This window comes from Ictalurus furcatus, chromosome 1 (assembly GCF_023375685.1).
Source record: "Ictalurus furcatus strain D&B chromosome 1, Billie_1.0, whole genome shotgun sequence".
In the NCBI taxonomy this organism is placed as follows: domain Eukaryota; kingdom Metazoa; phylum Chordata; class Actinopteri; order Siluriformes; family Ictaluridae; genus Ictalurus; species Ictalurus furcatus.
In genome coordinates this window covers 18,778,390-18,796,636 of record NC_071255.1, presented here as the reverse complement: position 1 = coordinate 18,796,636, position 18,247 = coordinate 18,778,390, and the positions used below count along the sequence as shown (strand labels likewise).

At 37.1% G+C, this 18,247-nt stretch overlaps 1 protein-coding gene across 1 annotated transcript; it reads left to right on the top strand.

The window, feature by feature from the left end:
• Positions 1-446: 446 nt before the first annotated feature.
• Positions 447-14,966, top strand: LOC128611405 (syndecan-2-like). Its single transcript, XM_053630882.1, has 5 exons — positions 447-774; positions 9,027-9,138; positions 11,065-11,231; positions 11,794-11,914; positions 12,954-14,966. The coding sequence occupies exons 1-5, from the start codon at positions 718-720 to the stop codon at positions 13,115-13,117; spliced, it is 621 nt and encodes a 206-aa protein (XP_053486857.1). The 5' UTR covers positions 447-717; the 3' UTR covers positions 13,118-14,966.
• Positions 14,967-18,247: the final 3,281 nt, after the last annotated feature.

Genomic DNA, 18,247 nt, shown 5'->3' with positions numbered 1-18,247 from the left:
TAAAAGAAAGGTTAGAACTATTAGGCTAACTGTTTAACTATCACTACGAATTTCGGTGAAGGATTTCCAGAAATCAAGGGTTTTCGTTAAAACTAAAAAAAGAAACTACATATTTTGGTGAGGATTTGCTTAATTACAATAACTTATCAACGCGTTAGGCTACGTACAGAAAACATTTACATTTCTTGTTTAATACTGAATTCTGGCTCCACACAAGCGCTTGTGTCCTGCCCTTGAGCCTGAATGAACCTCTACAGGAGAGCTTTTCCTCTTCATCTTCAACGTTTTACAGTCCAGTGTAAGACTTGCACTGCGGCTCACTTATAGCCGAAATAAAAGAAAAAAAGAACTGCGCGCTTCAGCCTCCGCACGCGCTCACCCGCTGTATTGACGTCACCATCGCCAGGCGCGCGCGTGCTCGCACACACCGCCCACGGTTCAGTTCAGCCTCATCCCGCTGAGCCACATCTACTGAGACACAAACACACACGCACTACAGCAGATCCTCTGCCATGGCCTCCTTCTAGCATCTCACCAATTGGAAAAGGAAAGTGGAGGAGATCCTCGAAGACGTCATTCAACACTTAACGGTCCGGACATCACTGAGATTCAAATCTGAAAAGGAGAGAATCCTGTAATAAAGAAAAAGAAAGCGAAATAACGAGTGCGATCCGAGATTCCTTTACAAAAAGCCCAGCAGACTTGTGAACAGGAATAATGAGGAACGGCTGGGTGTTGCTCGCGCTTTCAGCACTTTGCCTTCTGGGAAAAAGGGTGAGTTTGATCAGATCTGTAAAACTTAATGTCACTCCTAACTACTGCTGTTATCGCAGAATAAAATAATGTTTGGTCCACTGACGATTTCAACGTTTGAAGTGTTGAAGTCCTCATGTCTAATTTCTGTAAAATCATTTTTAGAGAAGCTGAACATGTTCACAGTGTAGAGTGTGTACACTGTGTGTGCACTGGTAAAACTTCTTCAGTGCCCAAAGTCTGATTAACCCCGGGGTGATGATGATTTCTGAAGCTGTCCTGTTAACACTCGGACTGATGTTCATGGGGATGTGTACTTTTATTTTTCCTTTGCTTTTGCGGTTACCTCGCTGAACACAGTCCCACGCAGTTTAGTGATTCATTACCAGAAATGGTCTTGGAAAACAAATAACTCGAGCTCCTTTACTGTAAGCTCCATGACATCTCTTGTGGGGAAAAAGAAATATAAAATGACACATACAGAATGTAGAATAGATAATAACACACACACACACACAAAGTCTTACTTTTATTCGTGGTATGTTTGATACTGGTCCCAAATGAAACTCTCATTTGTGTTCATTTAACATTAAAGTTTTTCCAGTGTATCTTCTACATACAGCCAACTAGTTTCATCATCAAAGTCATTTAAACAGTTTTATATAAAGATTATTATATTTAGATACCCTGAACTTAAATAAAGACAGAAAAAGAGAATCTTTTATAGTGGTCACATAATTACTATGTGTTTAGATGTGTATCTTTAGCTTTAAGTGATGTCACAGTTTGTGTCTGACCCTAAGCAAGTTACAGCACCATTATTGGCTTGCTAATCATTTATGTTGAATAAATAGTCTCTATTTCAACGTTCAGAAGTCCAAGAATATGCCCCCCCATCACCCCTACGGTAAACACCCAGGGTAGACACATAACTCTATAACTGGTCTTTAGCTTTGGGTGTCCTGGTTTGTTGCGTCTCTAAAATACGTTAAGACTTTTATAAGTTTTGAGTAGCATTAATTAAAGATTTTTTAAAAATATGGTTTAACCCCTCAACATGTGTTGGTTCTGGCTTATCCATTTTTTTTTATAATTGTGCAATAAAAAGAAAAGTAGATATATAAGAAAACACATCAATTTCTTCTGGTTCTTTTTTTGTGCTTATTAATATTTCCTCTATTTTATTTGAATATGTTATTGTTTATGCTTTCATTTCTCATCCCACATTCTTTTCTTCTGGATGAGTAGTTCAGTAGAGCATGAACTCTAACCTAAAGCAACTAGTTAAATAAAACCAATAGAAATGTAACTAATTAATTGAACCTTCAAGGAGCATCTGAGGACAGCAGCATCACCCAGGTTAATCATTCAACCCCACAGAAGAATATTGCATAACCAATAAGCGCTAAAGACTGAATTTGCTCCTATTTACAAATATTGGTATAATGTTTGGTTGATGTGGAATTTGAACCATATTGACAAGTTTGCATATGTGACACTGTTTAGCCCTGGCACTTTAACCTCGGTCTGTCTTTTTCATATTTACTTAGCAACGGTTTACCAAAATTATGAATGAAATTGTTTTGATTCTTAGATTTAAGTAAGAAATAAAACAATAGGGTGATGTGATGCCTTTTGCACCCCAAAGTTGATTATTTTCCAGTAAGAGCATACCCTAAATTGTCCTCTTATCCCACAGCAATTTGTCATTGATTAAAGTTTTTATACTTATATTTAATACTGTGGAACACAAGATAAGTTTGTTTCTGTTATTACTTATAACAGAGGTAAACAGTTGTTCGTTCAACAGTTTCTATTTTTTTTTGAAGAAAAAAAATGCTTGTCATGTTACTGAGAAACCATGAAGTCCTCCATCCTAAAGACTTTCCTGTGTCAGAAAACTTTGCTTGTTAAAAATGACACTTTATATGCCTTTCATAGTTACAAAGCACTGACACTGGTCTCCAAAATGCTACATAAAGTCTCTTGGAGCTTCAGCTATACCTGTCACTGTGTAGGTTATTACTATAGAAAGGCATTAAAAACGTATTTAAAAAGAGCAAAGCATTAATAGAAACCTGTGATTTGCCATGCCACCGAAACCATTGTCTGAGCTGTTTTGTTATAGAAAATTAATGCTCACCGTCTGACTAGTTAGATTTGAAAATTCAGGGCTGTGGTATAACAGTTATCAATACATTTGAAGACATAGCTAACACTCTTTATATGATCCTTATGCTGTATGTCTTTTTTCATTCTTCAATGTGAAACAGGTAGTTTAAATATTATAAAGATTACATTCTCTTTAGTATTTTATATAAGTGTGCTTGAAAAATAAAAATAAAATAAAAAAGCTTAAAAAAATAGGCTTGTTTATTTGCCCCAGTATTACCACACCACTCCATCACTTTATCTGTTGTCTCACTTTGTTCTGGGAATCATTGGAAAATTCTTCCAAACTGACATCACAGTAAGAAAAAAACATACTAATTTGTGATTTTAAAAAAAGAAGAAAAAAAAAGAAAAAAAGGAATGTACCATCAGTGTCATTCAGTTTACACTTATTCCTGAGTGGAATGTAATAGACACCCATACACTTATATGCAACATCTTTCATAAACAGAAAATGAGCCTTATTAGCCTTTTCCTAAACATATTCCACTGAGGCAAGCATCTGGAAAAGGGTGACAACATACACAAAGCATGATGGAGAGTGCTGTGAAATGGAGATGTTGGGAAATGGAAGGATTTTTTATGGTGAAAACAGTAGTACAGAGCAAATTCTTAAGCTCCCAGGCTTTTGCTCCTCTAGCCACTTGGTTAGATGAGCAAATGGAAAGTTCTTTAGGGATGTTTTGGGGTCTGGATGTCTGTGAGTTCAGTGGTGAGCAGGACTACAATAAAAGTGCTCTTGAGAAGTAAATGTGCTGTCTGCTTTTTGCGTTCACTCAACCCAACTCTGGGTTCATTTCATAAGGATTTTTATTAGAGCTGTATTTGAGTGAGAAAAGAGTGAGGCAGTGCAGTATCCCGATGAGGTGTGCTCAGTTTAGAGCAGAATGTGGTTAACATTGTGTTGGTGATGAAATTACAGCTCTGAGCCTCTATTGAGCACACAATAAATTCTAGCAGAGGTAGCATCATTGTAGAAAAGAACCCAAGAAGGGCTTGTTTATATTCCAATAATTGGGATAATTGGGATATATTCCATAACTTGGCTTTAGATGAAAGTGTAGGCTCAGCTATTTAAAAAAAATATATAATTAGAAACAGGCAAGAAACCTTATTTGTAAAAATGTAATGTGTGGTATTTGACACCTAAGCACATCTTTCAGCTTGTTATTTCTAGAATAAGTGGACACTGGTAATACGCTTCCCTAGTTTGTTTGGGTATATTTGCTGTATTGCTTCCAGGAAGTGATTTATAGTTCCATAAGTTTACCAGGAAACATTATGCAAGCATGTTGACGTAGTGGAACTTTTGTGGACATGGTTGGGGAAGTGTTGATATGTGACTCCCCAGGCCATCTCCAAGCCCTTATATGGACATACTTTTTTTTCCTCCAGACCACAGACACCTCCACACCAGATGTTTTTTGTACAGTGCAGATGTTCATCCTCCTCTGTCACAGTAGCATGTGTTCCCAGATATCCAGCATGATAGTAAGCTAAGAGCAGAGTAACATCAGAGTTTCATCTATTTCATCAACGTGTTTCATCTACCCTAAGATAGCAAATGCTCTTAATTGGTCTATGTGTGTTATCAGTGTTCAGACGAATCTCATGAGAACAAATCTCATTCTCTCTATATTAATATTATTATTTTTTTATTTGTTCTTATCAACATGCCTTTTTTACTTTTCAGTATGTTAGTATGGGGTACTGCATGTTTCTTAATGTTCCTGAAAACACATTTACATCATTCCAGCCTTGACTAGGAATGAACAGGGACGATGTTGACCCTCTTAGTACAGTGATGAAAATGATTAATGATGAGTTGGTGTCTAAATGATTTACATTTCTTCTAGATGTGTTGACAAACCGTACCTCATTACAAGCCACAGATTTTACTGCTTACTGTAGGATTTTGATTGATATTATCACTGACAAAATGAATCCTTCTCAAGGTTGTTATATTTGTTTTGTAGCTTTGTCTTGTTGCTTTACCATATTATTGGGACAGTGTGTCATTCTACCTCAGTGGAAACGTCTGCTTTTGTGTCCCAGCAGTTCTTCTTTTCAGTTCTTTGATTAATGTTTGTGCACAGGTGTGTAGTGACCTCAAGTGGGTTCAGTGTTTTGCCATAACCAGGTGTGCTCTGTATGAGCCATTGTGGCACCCAGGCTCCCTTATACATGCCTCAGGTACTAACATGAATAACAACGCACACACACATGATGTAAGACATTCTGTATGTGATATACTATGCATAGATCAGCAGACTGAAAATGTTTTGCTGTATCCATGCAAGTTGTTTATTTTGTTTACTTAAATGCCACAATGACTGTGGGGAAAATGTGGATTTTGCAATTCAGCTAAGCTTTCTAAAACATGAGCTCAGACCATCAGGGGCATAAATCTGGAATAAATTTGTCCTGCTATTTCTTGTCAAGATGTGTGTGTGTGTGTGTATTCACCTGCTCCACCTTTCCGTTTAAGAAAACCCCAGTCTTCCATTTAACAATGTTTTAAACATGGCTCATGACCATATAAAGTATTATTGTAGCTGCCTGCACCTCCAACCCTATCCTATCCTTTCTCTTACTGCCTCGCCTGTCTCTTTTCTTCTCCTCTACCCACCTCTCTATGCAGCGCAGCACCTGTGTGTAAGCAGACATATTAAGAATACCTTGCGTGCCTGCGGTTTGAATGGGCTGTATTCATCACTGCTGTCATTCTCAGGAGATCACTCTGGCTGTGTGTGGGTGTGTGTGTGTGTGTGTGTGTGTGTATGTGTGTGTGTGCACGCATGCTAAATCACACGGATGCGTGTGTGTTTGTGTGTGTTTGTGCATGGATGATCATCAGTGACTGGTTTCGCTCTTTATATCCACTGCATTAAAATCTCAGCCAGCTTCATATCACAGGCACATCTGCGTTCTCACACTTGGCCTGTTCTTCACACATTATAACTACTGCACAAACAGGAAAGAGACACTTGGCTCTGCTGTAATACAGATGGGGTTCTAAGTTAATTATTGCACTTTTATTAGGCATGATGTGTGTGTGTGTGTATGTGTGTGTCTTTCTCAGTTAGTAATGGCTGAGTATTTGTTAAAGAACTGTTATTTTTATGTCAACATTTTAGCATCACCATTTCTTGTTGTTACTTTTCACCTTAGTAGGTAGAGTACAAAAGTAAGTTATAAAAGCATTGGACATCACTTTTGGTAAGTAAATCAGAACTTGCCTATAGAAATCAGACCCTGAAGTGTTTTATTTGCCCAGTGTACAGGGTGGGCAAATCAGTGGAAATATCTAGGAGGTGTGCAGCAACACACCTCCTAGATATAGCATACCTAGCAATACACAACCTAAGCAAGAAATTTCTTTGCCTCAGATATTGAGCTTAGATCACTCCAAAATCTCGACTGCCATTTTCTTCTCCTGTAGTTGGTGTGGTATTGTGATAATTATTGATTTCATTGCATTCAAAATGACAGTGTATGGTAAATCTTCTCTGAATGATTGAAAAAAATGCTTTCAAGAAATTGATTTAAAAAGCCCAAGAGACAAGCTCAGCCTTTGTGTGCCTGGTGCACATGTAAAGCATGCCCTTCCTTTTCTCTCTCATATATTGATATTGAATTCTACTGAAGTCTTTTTAATTCTGAGTATTGTATATCAGCCTACTCTTTCAGAATGGACCAAAAATGGATTTTATAATGGTGAAGTATGAATTGATTTTATAGTGGTTTTCCATGAATCCCAGCCTTGTGTTTCTTTCCAAAGTTGGTAAGGTTTTCCCAGCTGCTTTATGGACTTTGACTCTGGTTTGGTAACACTTGGTAGCTTTAACACATTGTATAATATGCGTATGAATGTGAGGAAAGATCCCCAGTATTAGTCCAGGGCTGTGAAACAATAGAGCTTTTAGGTTTTGAGAGTACACGTAACAGTACAGTTCACTTTGTGCATATATTAAGAGTGGCAAAAGAAGCCTGGAATGTGTGAAGGGAACGTCTGGAGTGTGATAATCATATTACAGGAGCCTGTGTGGTGGCCTAGAGCTAAAAAACATTGCACTGTTTCTACAGCTTGGTTCTGTAGACACCCATGTGGTTTTGATGTTTGAGTTTTTGGCTTAATCCTGTCAGACCTGTGTCTGTGTTGTACCACATCTGGAGGAGTAATTATAATAGATCTGCCCCAACCAGACTTAGATATGAGCCCTTTTATCTGACAGTGAATGCTGTGACCATAACCCAGAGTCACAACTAGTACAAGGATGAACAGTATATTTATGTGGTTTTAGTTAATGTGTTCTTACAGCAACAGTTTATGAACTTTGTGGAATAGAGACAATACCAAATGCATGTTAGCAATGCATGTTGCTCTTTAACAAGATTCAGTGCCATCCTAATCATGGTATCAGTGTGACATTATGTCCTGTATATTGTTAGAGCATTATGAGCAAACATGGAGCACATTCTCTCCGTCACATGCGCTGGGGAAGTAAATTTTTTTGTGAAAATGAGGACTGGCACCCTGTCCAGGGTGTACCCCACCTTGTGCCCGATGCTCCCTGTGATAGGCTCCAGGTTCCCTGTGACAATGAAAAGGAGTAAGCGGTAGAAGATGGATGGATGGATGGATGTCCACATAGAGATCCACCAGGTCATTTCAAACTGGCCACACTAGAGCTGCCATTTAGTTTGATGTCTAGCAAACCCTTTGCACATATATTTAAAAGTACTCCTTGAGCAGGCTTTGGCAGGGCTTGAAAAAAACTTCTAAGTCTTGCATAATGGGTTTCAACGTTGACTACTATTTTATTTACTTTATTTTTTATTTACCTTGTGGTTGGCACCCATATTTTGCACCACTTTTCCTTTTTTATTTATTTGTGTGTGGCTGGACTAATCCATCCTGTGGGTCTACTTTGTTCTGCATGTGCTGTGGGACATGCAGCAGACTTGATCCTTTCCGTCTGTCTGTGTACTGTATGTGTGCATACTGGGCCAGCGGTGAAGCACTGAATCCATGTGTTAAAGAGTTGGAGAGCGAGAAATGGAGAAGGAAGAAGGGAGAGAAGGGGGAGGTGTTTGACTCGGTTTGGCCAGGCTGTTTGGAGCAGAGAAGAGAGTGAGTGGCTTGTGAGATTTAGAGTTTCCTGTCCAGCTGTAGCGCTGGCACATGCTGAAAGAAAGTGACTCAGACCATCACACAATACCTTACTTGTGCTGTAGCCAGGAACTCAGGAATGCCACTCTCACTTTCATATGGCTGACAGGAGTTTGTTTTGGAATCAGACATATTATTCAACACACTCCAAGCAGCACATTCTTACCCTCCTGCTATCCAACTCGCTCTCTGCAAATAGGACTGATCCTCCTCCACACCTACTAAAATCTCAACGTTAAATCTAATACCTAACTCATTCAAATGGTGTGAACAGCAGCAAATATTCATTTGTTGCTTTTATGTTTAGCTTTAGAACTTGAATTGTGCTGAGCTTATTTTATTGAGTACAGGGTTGGTTTTGTCACGCACATGCTCACTTTTGTCACTATAGTGAGTAGCGTTTGATTACCTGCTCTTTCAGATATCCTGAGGTGTTATATTGTTAAAAAGAAGACCAGCTGAGTGTGATTGACTGTGAAAGTCTAAACTCTGTAGCACAACGGTGTCACATGGACAAAAAGAAAGCAAAAAGATCAAATAGGAACAGCCTCTGTATTTAGAGCCACTGTAGAGAATACAGAACTAGCTCACACACTTTTTTCATTACTATCTCTAATACAATGCAAAGATTATGTCGGTGTTTGTGTATTTTAATGTGTTTTTTTTGTCCTCCTCCATTCCTCCCAGATTTATTTTTCAAGAATCAGCTTGGTGAATTTTCACTTGTGCTTATTTCATTTGCAACTTCAAGCGTGAATCCAGTGCATACAATATTGTGCTTTACCCAGTAGGCTAAGACAGGACATCTGGGTGGTTGTTAGTAAATTAGGAACTATTTTGCACCTTTGTATCAGATCTTCATAACAGTAGTGAGAGCTCTTTATTTTCAACTTTAACTGAGGCTTTTTGTGTGCATTTACTTCTGCAGGTCCTGGTGACAGGTCAGCACACCCTAGCCACAGTGATGTACCTGGATGATCAGCCGTCCGGTGATTACTCTATCGATAATGATGATGAATTCAACTCTGGCTCAGGATCAGGTAGGCGAAATTCAGGTTAACTATCAATGTTTAATTGCTCATAATTGGTTAGATTTTCTCTTCAGTATGATTAGTTATGACTTGTTAAATATAATAAAATGGGAGTTATGTGTGTGTAACCTTCACAACAGCATCCTCTGTTAAATAGATAAACCTTGACTTTATCCTCATTATTAGTTGATCTTCAGGTCTGAAATCAGAAGGCAGTCAACCACTGCCTGAAACATTGTGAATGTTACATAAATAATAGTAGCTACCTATTACCTAGTACCTATTACCTAGTAGATATATGTAATATCTGTTATATAACTGGGGATGAGTCAATAATTTTCAATATTTGGAAGACTCTAAAAGATTTGAAGGTAAATCAATAATAATCAGATTACCTGCAGAGTGAGTATTTGTTAATTTAAGAACCAACTGTCAGAACCCCATAATCCCCAGGGATGGGAAGGCATTTCTGTTCATTCTATACATTCAGCCTTTGATATAGGTGGTTATTTTAGTCTATGTAAGTGTTTTCCTAATCTAAAGCATAATGAAGTGATTTTATATTTTATTAGAAAATGCTAGGTTTTGTGCTGCACATGTCCTTTCTGTGTGTGCAGGAGAAGTACAGTATTAATATTGGTAGCCTTGGTAAATATGAGCAGAGCACTGTATCTAAATGTTATTCAAATAATTCCTTGAAAATGTGAAAAAAACATTCCTGTTCTATATATATATATATATATATATATATATATATATATATATATACTGCTCGGTGCAATGTATTGTACACAATGGTTCATTTTCTTCAGTCTTGGGTATAATAGCCAAGACAAGCTTCAGAGTGTGGTTACTTTGATGCAGCTCATTAAGCCTGTAACAGTGAGTCTGTGGATACCGGTGTGACTTTGCTAGGCTGCTGTAAACAGAAGGGAAGCTTGTTGGCTCCTAGACCATGGCAGCAGTTTGATGAGAGCGCAGATGTTTCACCTGCGGTCAAACACGGTCAGCCAAGACCACCAGGCTCTTTCAGAAGACATCTGCTCCAAACATGATCCCTGCATTATTAATATATCAGCCCTCCCACCTCTCATAATAGTCAAACTACACCTTACACTAACACTTACAGTATGAACACTGAATTGTACATAAGGATGTGTTGACTATCGAGTATTGACTCTAAATTTCTGTACTGTTACACCTAGCTCAAAGATGCAACATAAAGGGAAGACAACACAACTGGGTAAACTAAGGCAACCATTTATTAACACACACAAAAAAACCTTGAATAACGAAATCATAACGTCAGTACTCAGAAATATCTGTCAGTCATGAATGCAAATGTATGAACCTGAAATATTATACTGGCCAATGTGTGAATGCACCAGATAAAAATAAACAATAACCACAACTAAAACAAAGAAATGGCAACACTTGCTAGGGGAAGTGGTACCTAACAAGGCTCAGGTGCGTACAAACCACACCCCAATCACGTCAACCGCACCAAAGCGAGAACAAAAAGAAAACACATAGACACAGCACTAACTGGGTCATAACAGCACACAGATTATTATAAAATGTGCACAAGTTTGATGTGCAGTAAATTCAGAGCAACATAACTGATAAAGGTATTCAGGCCAGTAGTGTCTCAGTGCTTAAGGTTCTGGGTTACCAATCAGAAGACCTGTTAAGTCCATGTGCAAGGTCCTTATTTCTCAACTGCTTCAAGGGGCACCTATCATGTCTGACCCCAGCTTCCAACAACTTGAGACAATCAAAAAATATATTGTAAAAATATACTTTCACTATACTGTAATTGTATATTCAACAGTAAAGGCTGTCTTATTCTTTAAATATTTTTCTGCTTCAAAGTATACCAATACAATAGTGTAGTTTGATACAGTACTGTACATGTGCTCTCTTTATTACCTTCAGGTTTGGATGAAAGTGATGATGAAGATGTGTGGACAAATGGAAAAATGCAAAACATAAAGCCTACACAGCTTTCCACCCAGACAAGCAGCCCAGACCTGGAGATCACCTCATTTACTGTGCCAGACACACGGCTGGCCTCCACAGATGCAGGAGAGCAGGTCACAAAGGTAAAATTCTTTTCCATTCCATTTCTGAAAACATATTTATTCATGTTATTGTAGCTTATCATAGTCTGATACTGCATGTCAAAGTAAGAAAACATATAAAGCTCACAAAAAGTGATGTGTCACCCTTTGCATTGCACTTGTTTAGAATCTGAATATTTCACCTCAGTAAACAGTCTGCTTGAGCGTGTATGGTATTATATGAGCAATTTCAAATTCAAATTTAGTTTCATTTTGCATGTATACATCCTACCATATTGGTATTTTGAATCAAAGTTAAAATGTAGAACATCACTTTTAATTCAAATATTTTGACACCTGCTTGTTTATAGGTTTATAGTCCCTTTAAAGACCTATGAATAAAAAGGGCTATATTTTGCTTTATGATACACCCATAGATGTAGATGTAAAACTTTACAAATCAGATGTGGACTTTAACCACATAGTCACTGTTTCATTTCAATCCAGTGTGCAGCAACACAATTACTGGAATGCATATCAAACGAAACATTTTTCATACTCAATCCTTCGATCCCTGTGTCCTCCACACATATTTTCTTGTTAGATGGAAAAGCCCCAGGGCAGTGACGTAGCCACTAGCAGGTCTCCAGAGCTGGGATTGGAATTTGACAAGCAAAATGAGGTGCAATCCGAAAATCTCTTCCAGAGGACTGAAGTGCTGGCAGGTACGTTCAGATTAGAATAAAAAAAAAAATCAGATTTTTCTGCCATGATCAATCAAAACTAAAAAATATTAAGCTACATATTTTCTGTCATTACATCCTTGCAATTTTTACAAGTCACAAATACAACATGTTTCAAGTTCAAGCACGATTTAATCCTAACAGCTTCAAACATACACTGCAAAAAATGATATCATGTGATGACATCTTGAATGTAGACAAATTTCTGTAATATTTCTCATTACCATTTTTAAAAATAGAACACATGTGATTATTACTTCTACTTTTAGCTGAACTACTCTTACTTACTATCAGTAACTGTGTCAGGGACGTGTTGGTTTTATCCCGGGAACACTGGGCATGAGGCTTTAATAGTCCATGAATGGGACACCAGTTTATTACAGGGCATTAATTTTAACTAACTTATGATTATATATCTATATAATATATAATAGTAAAACAATAATTAATTTGTGCTAGTGTCATCAAACATTAATTGGAAAACCTTTATTAGTGTAACTGTTTGAAAATAATCCTAATATAAACAGAAAATGATTCCGGCTGACAGCTTTGTCAGATGACATTAAAATACATAAACATGAGTCATGCCTTTTCTGTAGCTGAATCAAGCTTGTGACTGTTATTTTCCAGCATCTTTCTTACTTGACTAAATTGATTAAAAGATGTTTGAGAGAAAGCACTCGCACTGTAGATCTCTGATAAGCCTATTTCTAGACATTTTGAACTTACACTTACACTGTTGGTAGATAATTTAGCTTCTTTCTAGAAATAAATGCAAAATTATCTGCCAACAGAGAAAAAGAGTTTAAAGCCTGAATTTATTAAAATATCCAGCCTTGTTATAATTTATCATAAGCAGTGTTTAGCTTGACGCTTATGCAATACAGAATTTGCTCAAACTGTCAATTGTCAAATAGCTATTTATTGTAGTCATTTATTACTATTGTAGTCAATTTTCTAAACACATTTCACTGATTTTTATATTGTGTTAGCACCTGACTGAATTTCTCTTTATCTGTAGCTGTTATAGCTGGTGGTGTGATTGGCTTCCTGTTTGCGATCTTCCTCATTCTCCTATTGGTGTACCGCATGAGGAAGAAGGATGAGGGCAGTTATGATCTGGGAGAGCGCAAACTACCAAGTACAGCTTATCAGAAAGCCCCAACCAAGGAGTTCTATGCCTAAATGAGCGATTACACTCAACATTCTTCCCATATCACATATGACAAACATTTCCTCAGTCATCAAAAACAAAAGCTGGAATTATAAAAGACTGAGGAGGTTTTTATTGGTAACTTATTTAATAACAAAGGTACAGTATTTTTGCTTCATAAAGCCAATCAGATATTATGTTTTTGTTATGGACCATGACTTATTTCTCATGTGGTTTTTAAAAATTGTTGGAGAAAATAATGTAATATAAAACAATAAATGTCATGATTTATTTCATCCATAGACTACTTTGTGACTATAGCGGTACATATTTGTATTTTTTAAATATACAAAAGGTCTGAAATCTGGATTGTAAATGTACTTTATCTTTTATGCTATAATAATTACCCTGATCACATTTCAGCATCTCCATATTGATATCAATATTGATCTCATTCTTAATTTAGGTACTATAGAAAGTGCTGATTTTTTTGATTTTTTTTTTTTTTATAAACCATTTTCTATTTTAAACAGTTCTATCTGTTTGGGCTTGTAAATTTTTAGTGCTGTCAACACAAATTTGTATATTTTGTCAATTCAGTATCAAAATATGGGGAAAATTTGTTCAGATTTTTTTTATATCAAGCCAAGAACAAATCCTGATCTCTCTCTCTCTTTCTCTCTCTCATATTGCCATGCCAGGTAAAGTAAATTCACTGTAAATCACTGTCATTATGTCTTGTCATTTATTCCCTCTGGTTCCCAAGCCCAAAATGCTTTTTTTTATCCTAGGTCATGACAGTTAAAGAGCAATTGAATTTTCCTCTTTAAACAGTCTGAGTCTTCAAAATTTTCCCAATTGTAGTACTACATATAATGGCATTATCATCCTTAGTTATTTATACTAAACAACTTCCTGTATTAAAATTATTGCACCAATTACATTTGATACTGACCATCTAGTCATGAAACGCTGGTCTTGGTAAACTGAGCCAGCATCACACGAGTGCATAAATATTCAGTAATGAGCCCTAATCCTTCCCTTTCCATGCTCATCACAGCTATATGTTTGGGAGCCTGAAAGCATTTCACTTCTCAGAATCTTTATGCAGAGCTAACCACATACATTATTCTTCATCTGATGTCTGTATTTGTGTAAGAGTAGGTTGTTTACATGCTTTAGTCAGATTGGGAAACAAATGCTAATGGTGAAATTGCAGCTTCTGAAAAGCATTCAGTCTTAATGCAGATAGCTGTGGGGACTCAGATTGTGTAATGATAAAAATTCCATTAGGCTAGAATGATTAGACAGATAGCATCCATGTGTTATCTAAAATTATTGAGTGCTTCATGACGCATGGAGATTCCAAGCATAAGTGCACTTCATTTACATGTTTAGGGTTTTTACTGATATTTTACACATTTTAAAATGTCGTGATCTTGATTCCTGTTAAGTATTAATAACTGTCATCATTTTCCAAAGCCTGTCCTGATTACTGTCATGATGATTCTGATTACATATGTACATTCTTTTTCCTTTTCCTATTTCCTTTTTGCTTAATTTCCTTTAAGAATATGGCCGTTTTATTCAATGATTTATTTGTATATGTTAATATACAATAATTTATAGAATATAACTATTTATATACAACATATTAAATGTAATATGTTCAATACAAAACAATCTAGCAAAATGTATATTCACATTTAAACGCCCTTGAAGTGCCTACTGTTTTGAAAGATTGCCATTTTGGGGCTTTTGAAGACATGTGTACAAAAGAATGAAGGATGGAGTTTCATAAGCATGGCTGATAATGGAATGGTTATAGAGTTATAAAAACAGTGTTGTAATAAACACTACTGAATAAACAGTTTCTCAGTTTGTGGTTATTACCTTCTGATTTCAAAATGCTTGCTATGCTCTTAGTGAATATTGGCTTTCTGATATAAACCTGTGATAATTTTTTCTCCCAGTAGCAATGTGTGTTTTGGCCAGGGGGGGAAATAACTTAGAATGTCATCAGAGCTAGGTTTAATCACGGCATAGAAACTCACAATCTGTCAAGTGTCCCTCCAAGATATTTACCCATACGTGCAAAGAATACGTAAGACTTCCAGAGATTGCTCTTGGATGTACATTGCTTAGAAAACATAAAACAAGGCAGTGACCCAAGCAGAGGAGATGGGTTGGGTTAACTGTGACAACTGTCAACTATCAAATACAGTGGGGAAAATAAGTACTCAACGTGTCAACATTCTTTTCAATAAATATATTTCCAATAAGGCTATTCATATGAAATGTCCACCAGACATCAGTATTAACTAAAGAAGTCTGGCAATATAAAGAAGTCACAACATTCAAGTCCATAAATAAAGTTATGTGTAATAAAGTGGAATGACACAGGAAAAAAGTATTGAACACATTAAGAAAAAGCAGTTCTCCAAGGCAAGGTAAGGAACCAGCTGAAATCTGTAAGTGACTATACCCCTATCTGTGCAAATTAATATCAGCTGGGTTAGTAAATTGATGGTTTTTTGTTACCAAGGTGTCATACAGGAAACATCTCATGATATGTAAAATCAAAGAGCTCTCCCAAGACCTTTGCAACCTTATTGTTGCGAAACATATTGATGGAATCAGATACAGACGTATTTCAAAACTTCTGAATCCTCCAGTAAGCAACATTGGGGCCATTATCCACAAGTGGAAGCAACATCACTCCATTATCAACCAGCCACGCACAGGAGCTCTTCATAAGATTTCTGACTAGGGAGTCAGAAGAATAGTCAGAAGAGTAGCCCAAGAGCCAAGGACCACTCAGAAAGAGCTCCAGAAACACTTGGAGGCAGCAGGTACCATCATCACAGAGAAAACAATAGGCAATGCACTCCACTGCTCACACTCACCCCGCAAAACTCCATTACTAAAGAAAGTCATGTCAAAGCTCGTTTAAAGTTTGCTACAACTCATCTGGAGAAGTCTATGAAATACTGGGAGAGTGTAGTCTGGTCAGACGAGAGCAAAATTTAACTTTTTGGCTGTCATACTACACACCATGTTTGGAGAAAAATGGCACTGCACAACACCCTAAAAACACTATACCAACAGTGAAGTTTGGAGCTGGAAGCATCATGGTGTGGGGCTGTTTTTCATCGCATGGTTCTGGCAGACTTCATATAATTGAAGGAACGATGAATGGAGCCATTTACTGGGAGATTCTTCAGAAGAATCTGCTGCCATCCACCAGGATGATGAAGATGAGACGTGGGTGGACCTTCCAGCAGGACAATGATCCAAAGTATACAGCAAAGGAAACTCTCAATTGGTTTCATAGAAAAAAAATCACGGCGTTAAAATGGCCTAGTCAATCACTTGACTTGAATCCAATTGAACAAGATTTAAAGACGATATGTTTAGAAGATTTGGCCGAAATCACACCTGAATACTGCAACCAATTAATTTCTTTATACAGAAATCACCTTGAAGCTTTCTATACAAACAAAGGCTTCTCCACCGAGTATTAAATAAATTTCAGTTAGAGTGTTCAATACTTTTTTCCTGTGTCATTCCTCTTCATTACACATAACTTAATTTATGGACTTTAATGTTCTGAATTCTTTATATTTCCAGATTTCTTGAGTTAATACTGATGTCTGGTGAAAATTTCATGTGAATAACCTCATAGGAAATATATTTACTGACAAAAATGTTGACGCATCCAATACTTATTTCCCCCACTGTAAGTTGTAACTGTCAAATATACACTGTACATATACTATACACAGATGTACAGTTGTTTCATGATCAATTCATTCAGTCATTGATCTTCAGTAACCACTTTATTCTGGTCAGGGTCACAATGGCGTTGTAGTTTATCCTGGGAACATTAACTCAAGGCAGGAATACACCCTGTATGGGACTCCAATCTACAGAATCACATGATATCTCTCTCTCTCTCTCTCTCTCTCTCTCTCTCTCTCTCTCACACACACACACACACACAATACTACAAGTAATGTAGTGTTGCCAATTCACCTATACCAGCATGTATTTGTGAGGTGGGGAACGAGAAAACCCAGAGAAAATCTTGAACAATCTTTCTCATGAAGTTTGATATATTATATATTCAACTTCAATATTATATTTAATATAATGTCCAATCAAGACTGATTAGCTGGAATAAACACCCAAGTGGAAATATTTGCATGGGAGAACAAAGTAAAATGTTTAAACAATTATAATATATTTATATAATATTCATTATATAGCTATATTCCTTTATACAACATTTATCACATTTATACTTCATTTTTTGTACATTATTTGACCATTTTACATTACTAACGTTACCATTTCCTATCACAATAAATGTCTTGCTATTATAAATGACATTTTTATGTCTTCATTTTGGTTTCGCACTATAGACCACAAAACTCCAGTTAGTCCAGAATGCAGCTGCTAGAGTCTTAACTAGAACCAGATGATACGACCACATCACCCCGATTTTATCAACACTGCATTGGCTCCCAGTGAAATCTCGCATTGATTATAAAATACTATTATTAACCTATAAAGCACTAAACGGTCTCGCGCCACAGTATCTAAGCGACCTTTTGGTTTTCTATGATCCACCACGCCTACTTAGATCAAAAGATGCAGGCTATCTGACGGTACCTCGAATAGCGAAGGCTACATCAGGGGGAAGAGCTTTCTCTTATAGAGCCCCACAGTTATGGAACAGTCTTCCAATTAGTGTTCGGGACTCAGACACAGTCTCAGTGTCTAAGTCTAGGCTTAAAACGTATTTGTTTACTCAAGCCTACCCTGACTAGACTTTCTATTATGCTAAGCACAGTCCTAACAGTCTCTTCTCTCCCTCTCTCCTTCTGCCGAGCCACACACAATTTTATGGAGATACTAGAGATCCTGATCCTTTCTGCTCTCAGGACCTGCGTGATTTGTTTCGGATGTCCTACGTCTGGATGGAGCTCTCATCTACTCCAATTCCAGATTGCTGGGACTACGGCTGCTTCTAAGGCCAAACAGACTTCACATAAATCCATAATGAACTTTTTCACACTATCTGTTGTTACCCAGATGAGGATGGGTTCCCTTCTGAGTCTGGTTCCTCTCAAGGTTTCTTCCTCTTAAAACATCTTAGG

What these genes read in the sequence shown, in the direction of transcription:
- LOC128611405 (XM_053630882.1), top strand. Translation starts at nt 718, where the DNA reads ATGAGGAACGGCTGGGTGTTGCTCGCGCTTTCAGCACTTTGCCTTCTG. An exon ending in TTTGCCTTCTGGGAAAAAGG is followed by an intron (nt 775 to 9,026) that starts GTGAGTTTGATC and finishes TTACTTCTGCAG; the next exon opens with GTCCTGGTGACAGGTCAGCA. An exon ending in GAGGACTGAAGTGCTGGCAG is followed by an intron (nt 11,915 to 12,953) that starts GTACGTTCAGAT and finishes CTTTATCTGTAG; the next exon opens with CTGTTATAGCTGGTGGTGTG.